General features: G+C 40.0%; 1 protein-coding gene across 4 annotated transcripts in view; it reads left to right on the top strand.

Annotated features, from left to right (window-relative positions):
• Positions 1 to 20,734, top strand: part of LOC126415634 (probable E3 ubiquitin-protein ligase HERC4) — a 222,530-nt gene that overhangs the window by 147,360 nt on the left and 54,436 nt on the right. For all 4 annotated transcript variants that reach the window (XM_050083444.1, XM_050083443.1, XM_050083445.1 and 1 more), the window contains exon 17: positions 2,343 to 2,520. In XM_050083444.1, the coding sequence (XP_049939401.1) occupies positions 2,343 to 2,520 (178 nt within the window). The remainder of the gene's footprint in view (positions 1 to 2,342; positions 2,521 to 20,734) is intronic.

Raw genomic sequence — 20,734 nt, 5'->3', positions numbered from 1 at the left:
ACCAAGAACGAAGTACTCGGATTATAAGGGTGTAAGAGAGGGATGTAGGACTTTACCCCTACTGTTCAACATGTACATCGAAGAAACAATGGTGGAAATAAAAGAGAGGTTCAGGAGTGGGATTAAAATTCAAGGTGAAAGGATATCAGTGATATGAGTCACTGATGACTTTGCTATCCTGAGTGAAAGTGAAGAAGAATTACATGATCTGCTGAATAGAATGATCATTCTAATGAGTACAGAATATGGACTGAGAGTAAATTGAATAAAGATGAAAGTAATGGGAAGTAGCAGAAATGAGTACACGTAGAAACTTATCAGGATTGATGGTCAGGAAATAGATGAAGTTAAGGAATTCTGCTACCTAGGCAGCAAAATAACCAATTACAGACAGAGCAAGGAGGACATCAAAAGTAGACTAGCACTGGCAAAAATGGTATTCCTGGCCGAGGGAAGTCTACTAGTGTCAAACATAGGCCTCAATTTGAGGAAGAAATTTCTAAGGATGTACATTTGGAGCACAGCGTTGTGTGGTAGTGAAACATGGACTGTGGGAAATCCGGAACAGAAGAGAATTGAAGTGTTTGAGATGTGGTGCTACAGGCAGATGTTGAGATAAGGTAAGGAATGAGGAGGTTCAGTGCAGATTTGGAGAGGAAAAGAATCTGTGGAAAACACTGACAAGAGAAAGGGACAGCATGTTAGGACACCTGTGAGACATCACGGAATGACTTCCGTGGTACTAGAGGGAGCTGTAGAGGGCAAAAATTGTAGAGAAAGACTGAGATGTGAATACACCCAGCAAATAACTGGGGATGTAGGTTCAAGCGCTACTCTAGATGAGGTGGTTTGCGCAGGAGAATAATTCGTGGAGGACTGCATCAGACCAATCTGATAGTAATCACACTAATATAAAAAGCTGGTGTGACTACCTATCAGGTGCCCATCAGGATGAACGGCGACTGCCAGATTGTGGGAAAGAGCAAGTAGACCATCCTGTGGCATGACATGCAGCTGAACTTAACACACTTGATTTCAGTGGCTGCCTTACTACCCAAGCAATAAGGATTATTCCCTCCACCACCAGCTTTTCTGAACTGAGCTGATGGGAGTTATCCTTACAGAAAATTCTCCACTTCCGTAATTATCCCAGCTCAACCTATGGTAACATACTGTCCCCACACCCTCCGCTCTACAGTTTTCACCCTCTCTGTCCTGTCATCTCCTCCCTATTCTTACCCCCACCCTATTTATTTGCTGCCCTCTGCCAGCGCATCTGCCCGTCTTTCCCTGCTTCTCTCCTTTCTCACTCTTTTTTTCCTCCCACCTCCGTGCCCCTCAACCTCCGGATGCTGCTCCTGTTGGCATTCTAGTCCCTGCACACTCCCCCAGGTAGAGTTTGTCTGTCTCCTCACCCATACACTACTATCCCTTCCCCTTCCCCGCACCATCCAGATTGCTGCTTGCATCCCACGTGACATTTGCATTCTGGCCCGAGATGCTGGAGCTGGCGGTCATGTGTGCATGAGGTGTGCTTGTTTGTGTGTATGAATGGTGTGTGTCTCTCTCTTGCTGATGAAGACTGTGGCAAAAAGCTTTATGTAAGTGTCTTTTAATTGTGCGTGTCTGGTTATTTAATGTATCTTCTTTGCAGTAAGTCTTTTCCTACATTGTCGATATTCGTACGTAGAGTTTCCTAGGCTACAAGGAAAATATTATGTTTGCAGAATGGTCTCTGAATATATTTTTAGTAGTATATATTCATTTTCCTGAGAGCGTAGCACTAAAGAAATTCTAGTATATTTAGAAGTATGGAAACAGTAGATTTTTTTTTATCACAAAAGGAGTAGCAGGGCAGGTGGTGGTGGTGGTGGTGGTGGTGGTGAAGCGTACCCCCATCTTACACCATGTTATAGTTCGTGGGGTGTTCATGTATGTATTTAGGTTATCTACCTCAAGAATCTGAGCTGTGGAAATTCTTACAGTCCTGTCTGCACTGTAATCTTTACTTATTTCATATATTGACTCAATTGTATTATTAGTTAAGGTGTCCTGTTCATAATTCAGTAGGAAATATCAATTAGCTATTTCTTAACCTTTGAATTTCAACATAGTCTTCATAATTTAAAGCTCATCTAATATGTCATTTAGTGTTCACTGAAGTAAGGTGAATAAAATTGTTTAATTTTCTGTTAAAATTGTATTGGAATTTAATAATTCTAATAGAAATTCCCATAGAGACTTTTTGATAATTCATGTCATAAGTAGGCATGCACGCAACATAAGTAACACAAAAACAGAATTTGTACTTAATTGATAAAATATAATAAATCATTTTTCAGGTTAAGTTCTTAGGTGAGGAAGCCGAAGATGCAGGAGGAGTGACTAAGGAATTTTTTCTCTTGCTAATGAGAGAGATATTGGATCCAAAATATGGAATGTTCCGGAATTATGATGAAACTCGAGCAATATGGTTCAGTGAAGATTCATTTGAGGATCCAATAATGTATTATCTCATTGGTTAGTATAGTTTTACTGCAAATCCTATATACTATATGTAGCTCAATATAAGATGAGCCTGAATGTATGATGACCCTCAGTTACAGGAGGTTTCTTTAGGTCTACCTAAAAGAGGTAACATTAAACCTATTGTAAGCGTATGCCATTTTTTTTATTTCTTTGCTTTGATAATGTTGCTGTTGTGGTCTTCAGTCCTGAGACTGGTTTGATGCAGCTCTCCATGCTACCCTATCCTGTGCAAGCTTCTTCATCTCCCAGTACCTACTGCAACCTACATCCCTCTGAATCTGTTTAGTGTATTCATCTCTTGGTCTCCCTCTACGATTTTTACCCTCCACACTGCCCTCCAGTACTAAATTGGTGATTCCTTGATGCCTCAGAACATGTCCTACCAACCGATCCCTTCTTCTAGTCAAGTTGTTCCACAAACTCCTCTTCTCCCCAATTCTATTCAATACCTCCTCGTTAGTTATGTGATCTACCCATCTAATCTTCAGCATTCTTCTGTAGCACCACATTTCGAAAGCTTCTATTCTCTTCTTGTCCAAACTATTTACCGTCCATGTTTCACTTCCATACATGAATACACTCCATACAAATACTTTCAAAAATGACTTCCTGACACTTAAATCTATACTCGATGTTAACAAATTTCTCTTCTTCAGAAACGGTTTCCTTGCCATTGCCAGTCTACATACAAGGAGAAATAAAATAAACAAAAAGAAATGTTTCAGGGTAGTTCTCATCTTCATTTCCGTCATCATTATCATCCGTCGTCATGATCAATATCATTGCCTTCATTTATAAGCCTTCAGGCATTTCTTCACCCTCTGACACTCCTCTCATAGTATGTCATCTCCTGAGACGGATATGCAGCACTTTTTGAGTCCCCTCATTATAGATTCACTTCAAATTCTGCCCCAGACAGTAAGGATCCACTGGCCAGCAAGGAAAAAATTATGTTCCTTCCCCGCAAGGACAGACAGCATGGTCTACTTGAAGAAGCCTCACAGTAAAGCTACTGCGAGTGAGCCTTAACAAGCCTGTTCACAACAACATCTACTTCTTAAAGCTGTCAGGTCATGCCGCTAGGAATTATTACCAGGTCTGTGTTGCTCTTTGCTGATCTTTACTTCCTGGATGTGGTGTCACCTGAAAAAATCCAGCACCAACATATTCCTTGTGTTGAACAAAGAGCCTGATATTCTTTTCAGAACAACGTTAAGCCAATGTAGCATCAGCTCATTTGTCATCTATCTCATTGCTTGGCATCTAGAGGTAAGTCCTTCAGGCAGCTTTTCTTTTGGTATTGCTTTCCAGCGAAGAATCACGTATGGTGGGGGAGCTTCCTTCCATCTGCTGGTGCATCCAGCATCAATATTATTGTGGCTTTTTCATTGCTAGAACTTCTTGTAGGAACATTTTTAATGCTCTTCATATCAGTAGCAACATTCAATGACATATCAGAACAAACAGGTGTCTAATTGCCATTGCCCATATGGTCTAGCAAATAGTCATCCTGTTTCCCGTGATTGTATGATGCTGATATGCAGATATTATTTCATCACACACAGTCAGAAGTCACTGAACTAGCATTGCTGTGTTGTAAGACCTTACCTCTTCATCATCCTCACACAACAGCCAGTACATGCTTTGAATTCCATAATGCGTAAAGCCTTCTTTACCTCCAGTGCCTTCAGTCAGATAATTTCTTAGGTACTTAGTAAGCCTTCATTGTGTTTCTGTTGCACATACTGAAGAACTTGCTGTTCCAAATTGTGAAGCTTTCCCTGCTTTGGCTTCCTGAAAGTGTGTAGGACCAACATTGCTTAACTGAACTTTCATCTGACACCCCACTGCACCATTTATGGCCTCTGCTTCCTGAATCACCGTAACTTAAAGTTAGCACCTTATTGTCTGTGTGAACTTGTTGGGAACTGCAGACTCTTAGATCCATGTTTCACAGCTGAGTTAAGGCTGTATTTTGCATCCATTATTGATTGCTGCACTTCACTGTCCTTATAGCACTGACAAATGAAGGAAATTGAAAGACAATAATACAGTGTTCTCTCAGCTCCCTACAACCAAATTGGCAGAAACCATACAACTTCAAGTTAACAGCATAGTTATCATTGAAAATCAACAGTGCTGTAGGGCACTGGCAGTTTTAGCACTGTTGTTTAAGTTCACGGTTCATTTCTTGTGCATTGTTTTGAGACTTTTATATGAACATATTTTAGTTGACATTAATTTTATCTCCTGGGCTAAAGACTAGATTGGGGCCACCGCCAGTCATGGTGGTGTGTCTCTAAGGCTCACAGGTTGGCATCACTGAGTTGCGTGTACCCAGTGGGATGGTGCATCGTCTAGTCACATTAAGTGACAACTGTATGTATTTGAGATCAATGTGCGATAACCACTCACAGATGGCAAGTGGCAGCAGTAGCAGTGGAGGCTGTATAAGGTTTTGGAAGGATGCAGAGAACACTGTAGCTGTTGTCATAATGCGGAAATGGAGCAAAGGGCCTGATCATTGGCTTTCAGGCCAAGGTTGAAAGTATTTCTGGAATTGCTAAGTCTGTAAACTGTTCACATGCTGCCATGGTAAAGTATATTGTGCATTCCAAAATGGCGCTATCCGTAATGACCGCCGAGGTAGCTGTAGTGCACTACAGGTCATAGATGACAGGGGTGAACGACAGCTGAAAAGATGTGTACTGGTCAATAGACGTGCAGCTGTTGAGCAATTGACTGCCCAGATAAACCGAGGGGCTACCAACATTGTTGCCTCAATGATCATTCAGTGAACATTGCTGCATATGGGCTTCTGCAGCAGGTGCCCAATTCATCCATGCTGACTGCTATTTGTCAGTGACGAAGGTTGGAATTCGCCACACAATACTGCAACTGGACATCCATTGAGTGGCAACAGGTAGCCTTTTCAGATGAATCACATATTATACTCCATTGGGCAGATGGCTGTTAGCATGTAATGCGTGAAACATCTGTAAACTAACACCCTGCAACAATAGTCAGATGGATCCAGGCTGGTAGGCATTCCGTGGGTAATCCTGTCATTCTGGAAGGCACAATGAATTACCATAAGTACGCATCTATCCTTGGATACCATGTCCACCTCTAGATGAAGTTTGTTTTTCCTTGGCTGATGGCAGGATGTGCAATGTGTCACACAGCTTACAGTATAAGTGCGTGGTTCGAAGAACACCAGGATGAGTTTGCCACACTGCCCTGGTCACCAAACTCTCCGAATTTAAACCCAGACAAGAATCTGTGGGACTACTTCAATAGGGCTGTTCATGCCATGGCTCCTCAACTGAGAAATGTAGTGCAGCTGGCCACGGCATGACTCCACATCCCTGTCGGTACATTCCAGAACCTCTTTGACTATTTTCCTGCATGTCTTGCAGTAGTATACGCTGCAAGAGGTAGTTATTCAGGCTTTTGATAGGTGCTCACATTAATGCGATTGGACAGTGTAACTTCACGTAGCAATTTAAGCTGTATGGTTCCTGCCAAACAACAATTTATGAAGGCATAACTTTGCTTGTTGCAATACAGAATATGTTATAAGTTTAAGATATTAACCATTCTTATTCCATTCATGCTGCATACATTATTTTCTGTGTTACAATTGGCAGATGGGATCATGTGTCCTATGCAAGATTGGTTGACAGAAGTAAACTGAGCAGCAGCTACCTTGATTTTCATACTTTTGAAGCTAACATACCAGTTTTGATGATTTTCATATTTGTACTTATGTATTACGAAAGTATGCATTTTCAGTGGTAAACAATGTGAAAGATTCCCGAAAAGATCTCATTTTTAATATGGTTAACTATGCCAAAGAGGCAGGAAGTGTGACATTGTTATATAATACTTTTGCCTAATTGACTACACATTGTAATAACATTGACCTTGGCAGCAATAGTTTAATCTGTGAATGTAAGATGACCCTGTATTTATCAAATGAAGAATTCAGGAAAATGCCTCGTCTTATAATTGAATGGACAAGGTCTGTTCAAAAAGTATCAGCAATTTTATAATTTCACGGGTTGTATTAGTCCAGTTAGCACAATTTTCATTTTTGTGTTTGTAAACACACATGAAACGTACCTGTTCACTGGTAGCGTATTGGATGTTTACTCTGTTTTCATTTCAAGAGGGTTAATGTGTTTGCTTAAGAGTGCAGATTATTGATTTGTTTTAAAAATGGATCAGAGAATTGAGGTTAAATTTTGCTATAAAAATGGAATAGAATGTAACAATGTCTTGAAAGTGTTGAATACTGCTTTTGGTGAGTCTGCTAAGAATTAAACAAGGGTTTATGAGTGTGTAAGAATTTCCAAGATGGCCACAAAGAAGTTGAGAGTAATGAACATATTGGACACCCCAACACATCAACAACTGATGAAAAAGTGAAAGAAATTATCATCATCGATTACCATATCACAATGGGAGAAGTTACTGATGATTTTGGCATATCAGTTGGTTCGTGCTATGAAATCTTTTCGGATGTTTTGGGTATGAAATGCCTGGATTTGTGGTGAACAATTTGTGACTTTTAAACCATGATAATGCACATGCTCAAATTTCATTGCCTGTTCCTCAATTTTTGGCATAAAAACAACACTGTATTTGCTAGACATGGCCCCACACTACTTTTTTCCATTTTTAAAATTAGAGAGAATCTTAAAGCTTAGATGAGAATCTTAAAGCTTAGATGAGATTACAAGCAATAACTGAAAGTGCTGTCCCAGAGATCAAGTTCCAGAATTTTGGAAGAAGTGCAGGGATAAGTGTGTAATATCTCAATCGGGACTACTTCAAAGGGCTTAACATTAATGTAGAGAAATAAATAAAATAATTTACAAAAAATGTAAAGTCTTGAAACTTTTTGAACACACCTCATATGCGGTGGAAAACACATTTAATATAAACATACCAACAACTTTAATCTTAGCACAATTCAGTGCACCTTTAATCCATACGAACACAGCCCCTGATTCATTTACTTTACGACGATTCCTCGTCCTAAGAACCAATGGCATTGTAGACATATAATAAGATGTACCATTATCTCTGTTATACACTTCACATATGTGAAATGTACGATAAGCAATAACTTCTTGGCTGTTAAGTCTCCAGCCTTCATACAGTCTCCACTTCACCACCACGTACAAGAGCCACAGTAACCCAACTGATCGTGAACGGGCCAAATATCTCACGAAATAAATGTCAAACGAAAAAAACTACATTGAACAAAACTTGTCTAGCTTGAAGGGGGAAACCAGATGGCACTATGGTTGGCCAGTTAGATGGCGGATATCAACTGCGTTTTTTTTAAATAGGAATCCCCAGTTTTTATTACATATTTGTGTAGTATGCAAAGAAATATGAATGTTTGCCTTCCGTAATATTTGCACATGCATTGACAATGCGCTGACGCATGTTGTCAGGTGTTGTCGGTGGATCACGATAGCAAATATCCTTAAACTTTCCGCTCAGAAAGAAATCCGGTTACATCAGATCTGGTGAACGTGCGGGCCATGGTATGGTGCTTCGACGACCAATCCACCTGTCATGAAATATACTATTCAATACCACTTCAACTGCACTCGAGCTGTGTGCCGGACATCTGTCATGTTGGAATGTTGGAAGTACATCACCATTCTGTCATGCAGTGAAACATCTTGTTGTAACATCGGTAGAACATTACGTAGAAAATCAGCATACATTGCACCATTTAGATTGCCATCGATAAAATGGGTGCCAATTATCGTTCCTCCCATAATCCCGCACCATACATTAACCCGCCGAGGTTGCTGATGTTCCACTTGTCGCAGCCATCATGGATTTTCCGTTGCCCAATGGTGCATATTATGCCGGTGTAAATTACTGCTTTTGGTGAATGATGCTTCGTCACTAAATAGAACGTGTGAAAAAAATCTCTCATAGTCTCATAATTCCTCTTGTGCCCGGTGGCAGAACTGTACACAACATTAAAAGTCGTCGCCATATCTGGTGCATAGAAATATGGTACAGTTGCAATCGATGTTGAAGTAGCATTCTCAACTCCGACGTTTTTGAGATTCCCAATTCTCCCACAATTTTTCTGCTACTGATGTGCGGATTAGCCATAACAGCAGCTAAAACACCTGCTTGGGCATCATCATTTGTTGCAGATCATGGTTGATGTTTCACATGTGGCTGAACATTTCCTGTTTCCTTAAATAACGTAACTATCCAGCAAACGGGCCGGATGCTTGGATGATGTCGTCCAGGATACCGAGCAGCATACATAGCACACGCCCGTTGGGCATTTTGATCACAACAGCCATACATCAACACGATATCAACCTTTTCCGCAATTGGTAAACAGTCCATTTTAACACGGGTAATGTATCACGTAGCAAATACCGTCTGCACTGGCAGAATGTTATGTGATACCACGTTCTTATACGTTTGTGACTATTACAGTGCCATCTATCACAAAGCGAAAAAAGTGGTCCAAATAAAACATTCATATTTCTTCACGTATTACTCGAATATGTAATAAAAAATGGGGGTTCCTATTTTTAAAAAAACGCAGTTGATATCCGTTTGACCTATGGCAGTGCCATCTAGCCGGCCAACCATAACGCCATCTGGTTTCCCCCTTCAAGCTAGACGAGTTTCGTTCTTTGTAGTTTTTTCAGTCTGCCAGTTCAGTTTCTTCAGCATCTCTGTAATACTATCCAATGGAACAAACAAACCTGTGTCCATTTGCACCCGTCTCTGTACACTTTCGATATCCCCTATTAGTTGTATTTGGTACAGGCCCCACACACTTGAGCAGTATTCTAGGATGGGTCGCATGTGTGAATTGTAAACAATCTCCATTGTAGACTGATTACATTTCCCCAGTATTATATCAATAAACCGAAATCTTCCACTTGTTTTACTACCAACTACACCTGTGTGCTCATTCCTGTTCCTACAAAGCATTGCACCCAAGTATTTGTATGAGTTAACAAATTCTGACTGTGACTCGTTGATACTACAGTCAAAGCATATTACATTTCTTTGTTTTGAGAAGCGCACAGTTTTAAATTTCTGAACAATTAAAGCAAGTTTCCGATCTTTGCAACACTTCAAAATCTTATCAATACCTGACCGAATATTTATGCAGCTTCTTTCAGACAGTATGTAATTATAGTTAACTGCATCATCTGCAAAAATACTGAGGTTACTATTAATATTTTCCACAAGGTCATTAATAAAAAACATGAACAGTAAGGGTCCCAGTACACATCCTTCAGGTACACCTGAAGTTACATCTACATCAAAACTCTGCAATCCATGTTACGGTGCGTGTGTGGCAGAGGGTACCTTGTACCACTAATAGTCATTTCCTTTCCTGTTCCACCCGCAGAAAGAACGAGAGAAAAACAAATGTCTATATGCGTTCATGAAAGTCTTAATTTCTCATATCTTATGTTCATGCTCTTTACCCACTACGTGTGTTGGAGCCAAGAGGATCATTCTGTAGTCAGCTTCAGATACCGGTTCTCTAAATTTTCTCGACAGTGTTCCTCGAAAAGAATGTCGCCTTCCCTCCAGGAATTCCCATTTGTGTTCCTGAAGCATCTTCGTAATAAACTTGCATGTTGTTCGGACATACCAGTAACAGAGCGGCCCGTCTCTAAATGGTATACTTATACAATTGTCCTGCATGAATGGTTTCTTGAATATAAAGTTTAAAACTTTGGCTTTAGTTTTGGTATCTTCGACTGCCATGCCAGGCTGGTCAACATGTGACTGGATTAAAGCTGTAGACTCACTCAGCAATTTCACACAGGACCAGAATTTTCTCAGTTTGTTGTTAAGGTATGATGGTAGTAGATGTTGTATGCTTTGCATCTTTTCACAAATGCATGAATTTTGTTCTTGTCGGCATTTGCGTGTTCTCTTTTGAACTGAGAGTGGTACAGCCTCTGTTTCCTCAGCATTTTCCAAATGTCATTAGTAAATCATGGTGGGTCTTTCCCGTCCTTAATCCACGTACTAGGCACATAATTCTCCAGACCGCAATTATGGTCTGCTTAAACGTTGCCCATAATTCGTCTATGTCCATCTTACTGGAACTAAGTGATGTCAGTTCGCTGTCTAAGTGAGATGCTAACAACTACTTATCTGCGCTTTATAGGAGAAACTCTCTCCTAGCCTTCTTAACTGATTATTAACTTTCATAACTATAGTTGCTATAATTACATCATGATCACTAGTCCCCGTTTCTACACTGACGTTGTTGACAAGGTCCAGCCCTTTTGAAGCTACAAGCTCTAAGATATTTTCATTGTGTGTGGGCCGCTGAACTAATTGCTCAAGTTAGTTTTCAGAAAACTTGTTCAAAAGCATGTCACATGACTATCTGTCAGTACCTCCTGCAGTGAATCCTCCCCAAACATCATAATCTATACTTGGTAGGCTAAAGTGGTGTTACATTAGTAATGCATGATCTGTGTATTTATGTGCTACTGAGCATAGGCTTTCTGTGAATGACTCTAGAACTGCCACAGCAGAGCCGGGTGGCCAATAAAAGCACTCAACTATCAGCTTGGTATAACCTAGAAATTTTATATGTGACTCACAATTTTGACCTCAATAGATACAATGTTTTTGTCAACTGCAGTGAAAACTCCCCCTCCTATGGTCTCTAATCGGCCTTTCTGATATACGTTCCTTGACTCACTAAATATCTTAGACCTTTCCACTTTGGGTTTCAGCCAGCTTGCAGTCCCGCGAATAATTTGAGTGCTAGAACATTCCTGGAGTGCAGTAAATTCAGGAACTTTGTTATGACTGCTTAGACAATTTACTGATAAAGTTTTGACAGTCGAAGTGTCTTTACACTTAACGTGGTCTGACTTCCCTTGCTGAGTATTGACTGGCGAGTGTTCATCAGAGTACTTCAAACTTATAGCCTAGACTAAAAAGCCCTCATGTGCACACCCCAAGTACTCTGCTACCCTAGTAGCTGCTTCCTTTGTGTAGTGCACCCCTGACCTATCAAGGGGAGTCCTACAAATGCCCCTCTGACAACGAAGATCTAGAAATGTGCAGCCAAGACCGTCATAGAGTCAACGAATCCTTCACCACTTCCACCGGCCACTGGTGTGAGCTGAGGATGGCCTCAGAACTCATGCTACAGGCATCTTTGGTGCCGAAGTGAGCCACAACTTGCAGATGGCTGCACCCTGGACGCTCCATAGCTACAGGCAATGCCACCCCCCACATCTCAGATGCCATGCTTCGGCAGACATACCGAGTGCATGTTGGCTTTCTTTCCAGCCCTGATTGCTGCCTGCCTAAGGGGTTCCATAACACGCCTAATATTTGAGCTCCCGATAACTAGTAAACCCCTCCCACCATTTGCCTGCTCGGACCTTGCTGAAGGTGTGGCCACCTTTCCAGTCACAGTGTGAATGAACAAGACTAGATGACCAGTCTTCATATTGGGCCTCCGCTTCGAGCAAAGCAAATGCATTACCACCTGCCACTCACTAAGCTAAGAGAGTGGATCCACTGTGTGAGCACACTAGTAGGTGCCACAGTAGCAGAGCCCATGGACAAAACAGATGACACCTGAGATGTCCCATGCAGTGCACCAGGTTCTCCACCATCGCTACACCCTGAGACAGCAGCCTGAATGTGTCTGACTGTAGCCAGAAGTGCATTCAGCTGTTCACAAAGTTCGGCCAGCTCCTCCTGCATCAACACACAGCATGCACACATCCTACCCATCCTATCAAAACTAACTGAAGATGTAAACTATAAAAACAGACAGAATCCTAGATACACAATGTGTCACCAATGGATGCTGATGCCTGCAGTACAGACTGCCAAATTTGAACTTACAAAATGCGAGCTTACAACTCTTAAACAGAAACATGCTTGAAATTTAATAAATATGCTATGAGGAAAAGACCGGAAAAAATAAACACTTAACTTTCCTTTCTATAGATCTGTATCAGGTGAGGGATGACTCTCCACCCAAGATAAATTGCTGTGTCCTGACTACCAAAAAATTCTCAATCCAGTCACAAATATCACTTGATACCCCATATGATTGTACTTTGGATAGTAAGTGCAGATGTGGTACAGAGTCAAATGCTTTTCAGAAATCAAGAAATACTGCATCTACTTGATTGTCTTGATCCAGAGCTTTCAGTATGTCATGCGAGAAAAGTGCAAGTTGGATTTCATAAGATTTATGTTTTCATAATCCATGCTGGTTGGCATGAAGGAGGTCATTCTGTTTGAGAGCTCAGAATATATCTTAAGATTCTACAACAGATCGTTGTCAAATATATTGGACGGTAGTTTTGTGGATCACTTTTACTACCCTCCCTGCAAATGGGTGTTACCTTTGCTTTCTTCCAACTACTAGGCACAGTTTTTTCTTCGAGACATCTATGATAGAGTATAGTTAAAAGAGGGGCTAACTGAGCCATGAATCCAGCATAGGATGTGATGCGGGTTCCACTGGGCCTGGAACTTCGAGTAGTTTCAGTGATTTCAGCTGTTTCTCAATGCCACTGACACTAACATTCATTTCACCCAACTTTTCAGTGGTCCAAGCATTAAATTGGGGCATCTTTCTGGGGGTTTTCCTTTGTAAAGGAATATTTGAAAATTGGAGTTAAGCATTTCTGCTTTTGCTTTGCTACCCTCAATTTCAGTTCGTCTCGTCCACTTGGATCTGTACACTAACAGCCTTTATAAATGACCAAACCTTCATTGGTTTTTGTGATAGATCATTTTACAGTATTCTGCTACAGTAGTCACTGAAGGGTTTACACATTGCACTCTTGATAGCCAAATGTGTTTCATTTAGTATCTCTCTATCTACAGCCCTATGCTTTGTTTTACACCTATTATGCAGTAGCGTCTGTTTCTTCAGAAGTTTCATTATAGTGATTGTATATCATGGAGGGTTCCTCCCATTGTGGACTGTTCCATTGGGCACATATCTATCCAATGCATGGTCAACTATTCTTTTAAACTTGAGCTATAGTTCCTCCACATGCCCCTGTCCTACGCTAAAAGTATCAAGTTCCTCATCGAGATATCACACCACTTTTATAGTAGCTTTAGTCATCCGTAGATCTCTTTTTACAAGGATATAGGACATGTCAAAGTATTTACAAGTTTAGACCAATTTAAAATAAGCTAATTCATATACACATATACCGGGTGATCAAAAAGTCAGTATAAATTTGAAAACTTAATAAACTACGGAATAATTTAGATAGAGAGGTAAAAATTGACACACATGCTTGGAATGACATGGGGTTTTATTGAAACCAACCATATTGCTAGACACGTGAAAGATCTCTTACGTGCGTCATTTGGTGATGATCGTGTGCTCAGCCGCCACTTTCGTCATGCTTGGCCTACCAGGTCCCCAGACCTCAGTCCGTGCTATTATTTGCTTTGGGGTTACCTGAAGTCGCAAGTTTATCGTGATCGACCGACATCTCTAGGGATGGTGAAAGACAACACCCGACGCCAATGCCTCACCATAACTCCAGACATGCTTTACAGTGCTGTTCACAACATTATTCCTTGACTACAGCTATTGTTGAGGAATGATGGTGGACATATTCAGCATTTCCTGTAAAGAACATCATCTTTGCTTTGTCTTACTTTGTTATGCTAATTATTGATATTCTGATCAGATGAAGCGCCACCTGTCGGACATTTTTTATTTTTTACTTTTTATTTATTTATTTATTTTTTGTTTTAATAAAACCTCATGTCATTCCAAGCATGTGTGTCAATTTGTACCTCTCTATCTACATTATTCCATGATTTATTCAGTTTTCAAATTTGTACTGACTTTTTGATCACCCGGTATTTACAGACTTCTAGTTAGACGTAATCATTAGATTTACTCCTGGTACTCAATACTTATTTGTAGAAAAAATTATTAAATAATGTAATGTCACACTGTTCACTCATATCTCACTATCAGTCACTGCACACACTATACACCCATTGTTTCATACCACCACACACACACACACACACACACACACACACACACACACACACACACACACACACACACACACACGCTGGTGATGTCTGGGCCATATTCTGTACCACAACTTCCGATTTGCTATCCTGAAAAAAGTGAGTCAGCATCCCTCCACAATGAGTGAGATGTTGAGCTCAGAAAGAGGAAGAGGTGTTAGTATTGTGCCATGCATAGCTTGGGGGTAAGCAATTTCTAGAAAGAAAAAAAAAAAAGGATGGAAAAAACATAAAGTGAAGGTGTTATGTGGAATGTTGGATATTTTATAATCATTATTATTTATTTGTATAACATTTTTTATGAAACCCCTACTCTGTTTTAGCTAAGTAATCCTTCAATGTATAAAACGTATTGCATAATAGGTACTTTCTAGCTGCCCTTTTAAGTAAGTGTATTTTTGCAATTTCTTTAATGTCTTTTGGTAATTATTGTACAGTTTTATTCCTTGGTAGAAAATGCTGTTTCGAGTTTTATGTCTATCTTATCTTGGTAGAGTCTATCTCTTGTTGCATGGTCATGGACAGAGCTGTTTGTGCAGTAATTACCAATGTTATTTTTGATGTGTACAGCTGACTGATAAATGTATTCACATGGAGCAGTTAAAATCCCCCAATGTTCTGAAGAGATCTTTACAATGAGCTCGACTGGTATTTTTGGTTATTACTCTTATGTCTCTTTTCTGGAGTTTGAAAATTGTGTTCATATTTTGTGCATTTGTTCTCCAAAAAAGAATTCCATAGCTAAGAATTGAGTGTACATATGAATAATATGTAACTAAAAGATGTTACACACTGATGATAGGATTCTAAGGGCATAACATGCTGATGACATTCTGTTTGCAAGTACCTTTGTGTGTTCACACCAATTCAACTGAGAATCGATATTCATTCCTAGAAATTTTGCATTTGTTACACAGTCTATAGAGGTGCCATCTATATTTAATTTAACAATGTCATTTTTCCTCTTCAAACTGAAATTCATGGTATTAGTTTTCTTTATGTTCAATGTCACTTTATTGCTTATTGACCAATCGTAAACTTCCTTGAGAGTTTCATTTGCTTTCTCGGCAAGGAGTTCTCTTGTTTTCTCAATGACTATAATATTGCTGTCATCAGTGAAGAGGATTTTTTTCACCATGAATAACACTAGTCATCAATTTGTATCAGGAATAGTAATGGTCCTAATACGCTATCTTGCGGAACCCCTATATTAATGTATTTTGGTTCTGATAAGTGTTTTACTAAACGTTTAGATCTGTTTGAAGTATGTGTTATCTCTACTCTTTGTATCCTATCAGCTAGGTATGAACGAAACCAGTCATTAGCTACCCCTCTTATTCCTAATGCTTCTAATTTATTTAATAGAATCTTGTGGTTGACTGTATCAAATGCCTTAGAAAGATCCAAAAATATGCCTCTTTATCAAGAGCATCAATTACAACTTTTGTGAATTCTACTTTGGCTGACTTCGTATATTTGCCACTTCGGAACCTAACTGTGATTCGCTTAAAAGATTGTATTTATTCAGGTAATTCATTAATCTGTCTTTTGTAATTGCTTCTATTATTTTTGAGAATGCTGACAGCAGGGAAATGGGCCGGTAATTTTCTATGTCTTCTGCATTACCTTTGTTAAGCAAAGGTACAACTCTTGCCTGTTTTAACTGCCCTGCAAATGTTCCTGATGTGATGTGAAGGACTAATTTATTATATTTGTTAAAGGGAAGTGTATAATCCCAATGCATTGTTTCAGTACACACATTGGTACTTCATCTAAGCCTACTGGCGTTTTATTTTTTAGTTTTGGAACAGTTTTATTGACTTAATTCCCTGTGGTTGGAAGTAACAACATTGTATTTAATGCAAAATTATTTACAGGTGTTATATTTGTTTTGGAGAATTTTTGCTGTAACTTCTCTGCGATACTTGAAAAATGCTTGTTTGCATAGTTAGCTAAGTGCTGGGGATCATTTATTACTTTATCCCCCTCCCTTAGCAGTATGTTATTTTGCGATTTTTTGCCTCTCCCCGTTTTCTTTTTTTTATAACATCCCAGACAGCTTTGCTTTTATTCTCTGCATTTTTTTGTCATTAAATGACTTTTTTGCAGCAATCAGCACCTTCCTATAGATCTTTCTTTATCTGTGATAGAAATTTAAGAATTGTGGATCATTGCGAATCTATTTCATGGAACTGAGGTGTTTAAGTGTTCAGAGGGACTTCTTAATACCTGCTGTTATCCATCCGTTTTTGTGAGATGTTGATACAGACATGCATACTTTTGGAAACACCTTTTCAAAGTTCATATTAAACAATGTGGAGAATTTAGAGAATTTCATATTCACATTGGTTTCCTTATACACTTCATCCCAGCTTCGTTTTTGTAGTTCCTTTGAAAAATTATTTATTTTGATTTCTGATAGGTGACGTTTATAGGGTTGTAGTTCAGGAAATGATTCAATGCTTGATTTTAGTGTTGTTATTTGACAGAGATCGTCTGATAGTCCGAGATCTTTTACAGCTACATCACATTTTTCCCTGTCCATATTTGTGGCCACATGGTCAATTACTGATGAAGTCGTTGTGGTAACCCTTGTTGCACTGTTGGCCATTAGGGACATGCCAAAACTTTGAAGGATGTATTTGAAGGTGCTGCTGGATTCATTTATGATATTAGCGTTGATGTTAACGTCCCCACACACAATTATGTTGACCTTTGTACTCGAGACTTTATCTAGAACTTCTGATAATTTATTGAAAAAAGTGCCTGCACTACCACCGGGAGATCTATACACACACAAAATGATTAATTTCTTGGTGATATCAAGTGCCGTTAATTCAATAGCCGATATTTCAAAGTGTTTGTCTTCACTTACTGTACTGAGATCATGTCTTGATTTGAACTTTGTTCCTTTTCTGATATAAATGCATGATCCTCCACCACTTGAAGTAGTTCTTCAGTAAGAGTTTGCCCTTTCGTACAATGATAATACTACATGTTGGATTTATGTGTCTCTACACCAGTGCTCAGTAATACAAACTACTGTGTTGTTCAAAGATTGGAGCTCAACTTCTAATAGTTGTATTTTATTTTTTAATGATTGCATATTTTGATGGAGGATTGTTAAGTCTGTGAAATGCCCCATGTTACTCTTTGCAATTGTTTGTTTTTCTTTGTGACATCTGGTATGTGTGATATTTGAAGTGTTAAAATATGTGTTGTGAGTGATTGATTCAGTATTTTTTAAACTGCTGGAGATGCTCTTTAGACAGGGGAACCTGTTGTCTGGATTTATCCTAAAAAAGACCTACTTTTCCTACCTATGACAACAGGGTATTTGACCATGTGTGGCCCGAGATCCACCCCCTATACTTTCATGAATCAGCTGTAGCAATCTTCCCTTCCCAGTCCTGTTTAGGTCTAGGCCATGCCTAGTGAAACGCCATCTGTTGATAGTCCCGACGGGCGCCAGAGAAACATGAGCAAAGTTGGCTACCCTCAGAGCCATCCCTAACCCCACATTGATTCGCCTCACAGCTAAATCAAGATGTGATCAATCATAATGCTGGAACAGCTCAACAAAGTGTACATTAGTGCCATGAGTCAGGGGAGCTTTCTTGTCCAGGTCACCACCTATGTCCTATGCCCCAACCCTGTCCAAACTGTTTCCCACCCCATCCACTATCACTACATGGTCCTCTTTTGTAAAGGCCTTACGTAAAGACCCTAGGTCCTCTATCACATGTCTTAGCTCTACGTTTGGCTTGGAAATACTGATGGCCTGGTACGCTGCCCCTAAACTTTCCTGTAACTGAGGGCCTACACCTTGCACATGGGTACTACCTAGTAGCAGCACTTTCTTCTTCCTAACACTTTGTACATCCCTACGCTTCTTGGCCTCGATTGAGGTGTTTTGCACATTTCCTGCTACTCATTCTACCTGAGGCTCATCTCCACTTAACTCTGGCAGTGGTAGATACCTGTTTTTGGTGTTGATGATAAAACAGTCAGACCGTGTCCTCTTTCTTCCTGTCCTCCTACCAGCTGCCAGTTCCCAACCACCCTCTTCCCCTCTATATCCCTTGATCCTTATCAGTTCCTTCCTTGCTTCCTCCAACTGTGCTTGAAGGGCACAGATTTTCCTTTCCTGTTTCCTAATCAAAATGTTCCTACTGCATACTCTGCAGTTCCAGGAGAGAGCCTTTTCTGTTCTCCCAACATTCTCCCCACTGCACTCCATCCCCCCCCCCCCCCCCTCCCCCCAGTGAAAATATTTCCAATAAGATTGGCAACAAAGCCCTCTGCTTACAACCCTATAACAGCCCCCACATTTCTCACTCATGGTCAGTTTTGAAAGAATAATTAAATTTAAAGAATGTTTTAAATTTGTCAAGGATGCGAGATTGACTGCGTGTAAACAAAACACGACACACAGGTCTTTTGTGTGGTGCTTATTGTTTTTGTACTGATTTAGAAATACAAGGACAGAAGAATGAATTTTTAATTACTGTACTTTTAGAGAATTTACGTTATCAGGCATGTTTGGTCAGGTTTTTAAACATTTATAATTCAGAAAATTTAGGCCTAGATCGCGTCTATCTTACTAGTAAAAAATACGAAACATGTTAATTAAATACAATTTAGAAATGTTTAATTACACTTTTATTGCGACAGTAGAAACTGATGAAACTAGTAGCTGTCTGTTTTAAATGAATTTTGTGCTATTAAGAAAACTTAAGTAGAATGTTCTGTGTTTATGTCACGCAAAATTTCGGGTTATGTCGCGATTATCGGGACTTCAGCTAAAGAACAAGTTTTTTCAAGAACAAGCTTTGCTGGGACACTAACATTCAGCTGTGTGACAAGAACAGACACTACAGCAAGTATACAAAATAAAGAAAATTTAAATTTGACACTATTTTCTCTTAAATAAGTTCTTTTAGTTGACGAAGAAAATACCTGTGATCTCACGCAGTGGCCATCTGGGATATATCACATTTTATTTGCCGTCTGTACTTTGGTACTCTTCGAGCGAGGTGGCGCAGTGGTTAGACACTGGACTCGCATTCGGAAGGACGACGGTTCAATCCCGCGTCCGGCCATCCTGATTTAGGTTTTCCGTGATTTCCCTAAATCACTCCAGGCAAATGCCGGGATGGTTCCTCTGAAAGGGCACGGCCGACTTCCTTCCCCATCCTTCCCTAATCCGATGAGACCGATGACCACGCTGTCTGGTCTCCTTCCCCAAACCAACCAACCAACTCTTCGTTTCCATGACCGCCTCATGATCGCTGATACCAGTTTCGATGTGGACATCCTCAAAGAGATCAGTCTATTTGTTGCATTTAAATGTAATATATTTCCATCATGAGTGGAGTTCTGAACTGTTTTGTCTCAATAGTTTTCAGAAAGGGCATTCAGTAACTTTTCATAGAATGTTTTGTCACACTCATAACTGTAAAATGTAAATGTTGTGTGAATAGGGCCTCCTGTCTGTAGACCATTCGCTGAGTACAAGTCTTTCGATTTGACGCCATTTTGGCGACCTGCTCGTCGATGGGGATGAAGTGAATGATGATTAGGACAACACAACACCCAGTCCCTGAGCGGAGAAAATCTCTGACCCAGCCGGGAATCGAACCCAGGCCCCTAGGAGTGACATTCTGTCGCACTGACCACTCAGCTACTGGGGGGGCAGACACACTCACAACTAAGAAAACTTAGTGTTACCAACTGATTGTTGGACGATTTAAGTCTCCACCGATGATCACAGCATGATCAGGGAACCTAAGCAAGTGAACAGAGGTTTTCTGTTAAATCTTTGGTTACATCAAGAGGTAAGTATGGTGGTCAGTAGAAAGATCCAGTTACAATTTTATGGCCACTGCTGATTCTGAGTCTTGCCCAAACAGTCTTGTGTGCAGGTTCAGTTTCTGTCTTGGTGAATTTGAGTTTGTTGTCTACTGTGACAGATAGTTTTGGGTCACTTGCAGCTGTCACTATTTGGACTGGATGGAGAGTCACCTAATCTAAAAAATCGTTGTGTGCACCCCACACACAGTCAACTACCTGACTAGCAGCCTCTGATGTGTTGTGCACACCTAACATGTTTAGG

Source organism: Schistocerca serialis, chromosome 1, assembly GCF_023864345.2.
Source record: "Schistocerca serialis cubense isolate TAMUIC-IGC-003099 chromosome 1, iqSchSeri2.2, whole genome shotgun sequence".
NCBI lineage: Eukaryota > Metazoa > Arthropoda > Insecta > Orthoptera > Acrididae > Schistocerca > Schistocerca serialis.
This window is presented reverse-complemented; position numbering and strand designations above follow the sequence as displayed.